Source organism: Pteronotus mesoamericanus, unplaced genomic scaffold, assembly GCF_021234165.1.
Source record: "Pteronotus mesoamericanus isolate MK-2021 breed Mesoamerican mustached bat unplaced genomic scaffold, CSHL_Meso_final contig_134, whole genome shotgun sequence".
NCBI classification, from domain to species: domain Eukaryota; kingdom Metazoa; phylum Chordata; class Mammalia; order Chiroptera; family Mormoopidae; genus Pteronotus; species Pteronotus mesoamericanus.
The window spans coordinates 5,119,366-5,124,031 of NW_026555061.1; the positions used below are offsets into that span (position 1 = coordinate 5,119,366).

Here is a 4,666-nt window from a genome sequence, read left to right on the forward strand (position 1 = left end):
ATATGCCTTTATTCTTTAATTTACAAACATTTAATTTGTCCTTCAAAAGTTAATTACAACAGGTGACAGCTTTTCTCAGACACTTCTCTAAGATGTTAGCCCCACACACACAAGGGAATGGGGGGCTGATCTTAACTGTGAACATCTTTCTGCAGTTACATTCTTGCATAAAACTGTCCAGTTGGCTGTTCTTCCAGATGCTCTTCTGAAGGATGGAACAGCTCCCCGCTTGATATTTACACATTCCAAACAGGGCCTCCCCTTCACTCATAACTTCTCCGGGGCTCCTGCAGCATGATGCCACCTTCCGTCATAGCACTCTGAAGTCGCTTCATCTGGTTTTAAAGAGCAGGAAAAAAAGGAAAAGATGAAATAAATCAGCTTACCACTAGTAAGCAGACAATAAACAGTCCACTTCCTAAGAGAGAGAAGTAAACAACTGGTTTGCTCTTTGCTAACTTCTCACCTACACTGATGTTTCAGAAAGTGATCTTAATGATCACACAGATAAGAAAAAAGAGAATGTATAAATGTCAAGGATGTCAAGCAGCGTTTTGAAATTATACAGACAGGGTGTTACTATATGAACAGGGAAACAGTGTGGTCAACATCGTGGCTATAATCAGTCCCCGCGGGTCTGAAACCTGCCCCACAACTACTCTGGGCACATCAGCCTCAAGTCCCTCACGTACGGACCAGGAACACTAGTCCTCACCCTCGGGCTCCTGGGGGATGATATCGGGTAATGCAGGCCAGGGTACTCACCCGCGAGTCCGACGCATGAAAAGAACTTGAAATATGGAACTATTATTATTATGCAAGTATCTAATGTCAAGAATTAACACAATACCTTTTAAATAAGTACATGAAAACAAAGATACCGAGTCTGAGGCTGCCTCCCACGGAGTCGGCTGGTAGACCATGAAATTGATCCCCGCCTCTAAGCACCGTTCTGCCAGCACACGTCCTACGCTCTCACAGGCCACCACGTTCTTGGTGCTGTAAAGGTGCTTTTTAATAGCCCATTCACGTGTGGATGCAGAAACCACAACCTGGCCGTTGGGATGCTCAACAAGTGCTTCTACGTGATGCTGAGTCCTTATAACTCGCAGCCTAGATGAGGAGAGTAAGATCGTAAGAGAATCCTAAAGATAAGTGACCCAGGTGAATACATGCCTAAATATTTTGTTCATTTACTTGACCATACTTAACCTCAGTTTTACTTGGGAAAGGTATTTTTCCTCTGCCTTCATGAGGATATCCTCAATAATAAACCTAACACTTCCGCTTAACCTCAAATATCAAAGAGAAATTTGGTATTTCTGGGAGCTGAGATGTATCTACACAGCATCTATTTCAAAAAAGGATTTGAGGAGGTAAAGCTAAGTTGCTGACTCTATACTGGGTAAAGATAAATTTATTTTATGCTTTTATTTTCCAGCTAACACCAAAATAAATATAACATGGCTCAAAGACTTAAATACATATAAATCCACTGGAATAACTCCTCGCAAAAAGAAAGTGTTCAATAAATAACCTCTTTATAACAGACTCCTGACTGGTCCTCTCGTTTCTACCCTTGCCCCTTAAAAATGCGTTCTCCCTGAAGTAACGAGAATTGAGGCAGGAGACAGCATAGGACTCTGAGGCTGCACTGCTGTTGGCCAGCGTCTAGCATCCTGGTTGCCAGGAAACGCCTTTTATCACAGGTGGAATGGATAGTAAACCTCGGCAGGGAGAAGGGAGACAAGTCTCGCCGACTAACTGAGTAGGCCTGAGCCTGGTCGGATAGTATTGCCAGGTGTTCCAACACCACAGGAAGCACTACGTTAGCAAGGGAGGAGGGAAGTCCCTGAAATTGTATGTAGCATTTCCACCATCTGGGGAAGAAAGCTTTGGAACTGTGCTTTCATCCCAAGGCCTGGAACATGGGAGAGGGTCTACAGCGCCCTAAGAAGCAGCCCATAAATGACTTGGGGTAACTGCCCCAACTTTAATTAACAGGCTCCTGTCATGTATCTGTTTTACAGCAAGATGAACAAATGGAGTCTGGAGCAAGATGAGGATTCAGGCTAACAGATGCCCCCTGCCCCCCACCTAAGTTTGAGTGGTCACATCCCCCAGGTAAGCTGGCACCACACGTACCCGTTAGTCATTATGCAACATTTTTACTGCCATCCCACCAACTACATGTCCTCAGAACAAAGGCCTGGCGCGCTGGGCGCTCTTGGCACTCTGACTGCCCAACCTCAGGCCTCCCAGGGGCTTGCCCCCCCACCCGCCCCCCTGCCTTCAGCTGTTGCCGCCCTGCTTTGCCCTGAACCTCTGCCTTCCACCTCCCCCCCCACCCCATCCCAGCTAGGCCCGTTCTCTTCCATGGGAACGGATCACTAATAAACTCTGTACGTTAACAGATTTGCTGAGGTGTAATTCTTTACATGCGTCAGCAACAAGAACCAGGTCTCTCCCATCAACAGAGTGACTTTTAATTCAGGCTGCAACGCGAAATCCTCGCATAGCTTCTCACTGCAGGGAAAATAAAGTCTCAAGTGCTTCCTTCGATTTACAAAGTTAACCACTGTGTCTTACCTGCCTGTCCATTTTCACCTTACACCATCCTCTCCTTTGTCCAGAGAGCCTCTCTCATACCGAGCTCGCACCCGCCCTACGGGGCCCACTGCTGGCAATGCTTTTCTTGGCAGACGACTGGTTTTTTCCTGCCATCAGAGGGGCTTTCGTAGGCACCCAGTCCCCATTCCACCATCACCCTCTTCAAATTTTCTCGCTGACACCTGCTTGTTGTATGTTTCGGCCCCTCTCACTCCCGAGCCCCTCGTGCACCCCCCGCAGCTCAGCTTCCTTAGAGGAGAGTCCCCGGCAGTCCGTATCTGGCACGTTGAATGCATTGACTAAAACAGCGTGTAGGGCACCGCGCATTGCTTTGTCGGTCAGTAACGAGCAGAGTTAATTACCTGTGCCAGAACTCGCGGGAGGGCCACACTGTCCCCCAACCCCGCTCCTTCCTGGCCACGGCTAAGAGCTCCAGATTCCGGGGATTCCGGTTGGTGAACTCCGGGGCAACAGCTTCATTGCCCAGAGGGTCCACTTCAGGCTTCACCTCTGGCTTGGAGCTGGTTGAGAGCGCTGAGACCCCACGCCCTAAGAATGGAAACAACCAGATGGGTCTTCAAATATAACGAATACGGACAAAACAGGAATAATTCTCATCCACTTCCCCCTCCCCATCTTCGCGCCATAGAAGGGGCACAAAAGGTATGCGTGGTGGTCACAGGGTGCAGTCATCTCAGACCCCGGCCCTTAATTTTCTATGGCTGTCATCACAGTGCTGTTAGCTCCTTCACCCTTCGACGGGGCGTGTTGGATATAAAATAACGACTTGCACGTGCACTTTGCTGTGCACACTCCCGGGAGTAATCTCAGAGAATTGGGCAAATCAATTACCGGGGTTCCTGCAAACCGACAACAACTCCCAGTACCGTGACCGAAGCGCCATCGCTGACGGGATCGTGGCCAAAGCCTAGGGAAAGCTTCCCCTCTTTTCCTCACTCGCGACCCCGTGGCTCGCCGGCCGCAGCCATATTAACTCAGGGAAAAGCCAAAGGGGCACGTCGGTCATTCGCTCCTCCACCCGGAACTGACCTCCCAGCAAGTGAGTGGCTGAGAGGACAACCTGTTATCCCCGCTCCTCCAATCATGTTACGCGAGGTGCACACAGCCGTCGGAGCCGACCAACCACTTCACAGTGACGCCTTTAGGGGTGGGAACGACCTGTTAGTTGAGATGACTTTTTGCCGCTTCTTGCCGAGTCCCACCTAAGGAATCCGTAATTTCACACTACCTTATTTGGGTCCTCTGGTGGCAGAGGTAAGGCCATGAAGCGACACACACCCGCCGGGCACTGAGGGAAAGGGGCAGAGCAAGACGTACAGTTTTTAGAAACAGCTGTCATTTTGCGGGGCTGTGGAGGAGAGGCAGTCCCATCCTGGCCCCAGCGTATACTCGGAGGACAGGAACAAAGCCCGCGACATGCACGCTCTCCGAGCAAGTTTCTACGTTTTAGGACAAGGGAAAGTTACTGTATAGACAAGCGGCTCACAGCTGGCGCCCAAGAATTTCTAACCTGGCTACTTACTCCTGGGCACTGACCTCTTTCCCTTAGATTGTCAAATTAAAAAATGGAAACAGCCAACACATCAAGAGCTGCCGGGAGTGAATCAATCAAACTTATCCCTCGTTTGTCAGACTGTCAAAAAATATATTTTTGGATGTGCTTCAGAATTTTAGTAATTTATGTGCGCCACGGGATGAGAAAAGTAGAAAATCGCTGTTATAAATTAAGAAGCAAGGCGAGCTTAGAAGCCCAGCTCGGCTTCTGAAAAGGGCCCGCCCTTTCCCTTCGTGTCACACTCTGAGCTCCGCCCCACTGTGAACCACCCATTCTAGAAGGCGCTAGAATGTGCAAATGCGCAGCTCAACTAAGCACCCCCTTCTTGCTCTCCGTAATCCTGACTTCCGGTCCACCTTGGCGGGAGGGGGTTGGCCTTCTTATTCGCTCTTCAATTGGGCGAAGTGCTGGACCCGCCCTCTCCCGGCTCTTCACTTCCTACTCATTCACGCTTCTAGGCCTCCTCCCTCTCTTTCCCGC

The 4,666-nt window shown here is 49.4% G+C and overlaps 1 protein-coding gene across 1 annotated transcript; it reads right to left on the bottom strand.

Annotated features, from left to right (window-relative positions):
- On the bottom strand, window positions 1-3,651 carry MRPL18 (mitochondrial ribosomal protein L18). The gene is made up of 4 exons (XM_054595176.1): window positions 3,463-3,651; window positions 2,973-3,159; window positions 882-1,113; window positions 1-335 (listed from the first exon to the last, which is right to left on the bottom strand). Exons 1-4 carry the CDS (start codon window positions 3,512-3,514, stop codon window positions 264-266), a joined length of 543 nt encoding a protein of 180 aa, XP_054451151.1. The 5' UTR covers window positions 3,515-3,651; the 3' UTR covers window positions 1-263.
- Window positions 3,652-4,666: the final 1,015 nt, after the last annotated feature.

Coding starts and splice junctions, on each gene's coding strand:
- MRPL18 (XM_054595176.1), bottom strand. CDS start 3,514: ATGGCGCTTCGGTCACGGTACTGGGAGTTGTTGTCGGTTTGCAGGAAC. Junction 3,160..3,462: donor GTCGGTTTGCAGGAACCCCG/GTAATTGATTTG, acceptor TTCCATTCTTAG/GGCGTGGGGTCTCAGCGCTC. Junction 1,114..2,972: donor TCCCGCGAGTTCTGGCACAG/GTAATTAACTCT, acceptor CTCCTCATCTAG/GCTGCGAGTTATAAGGACTC.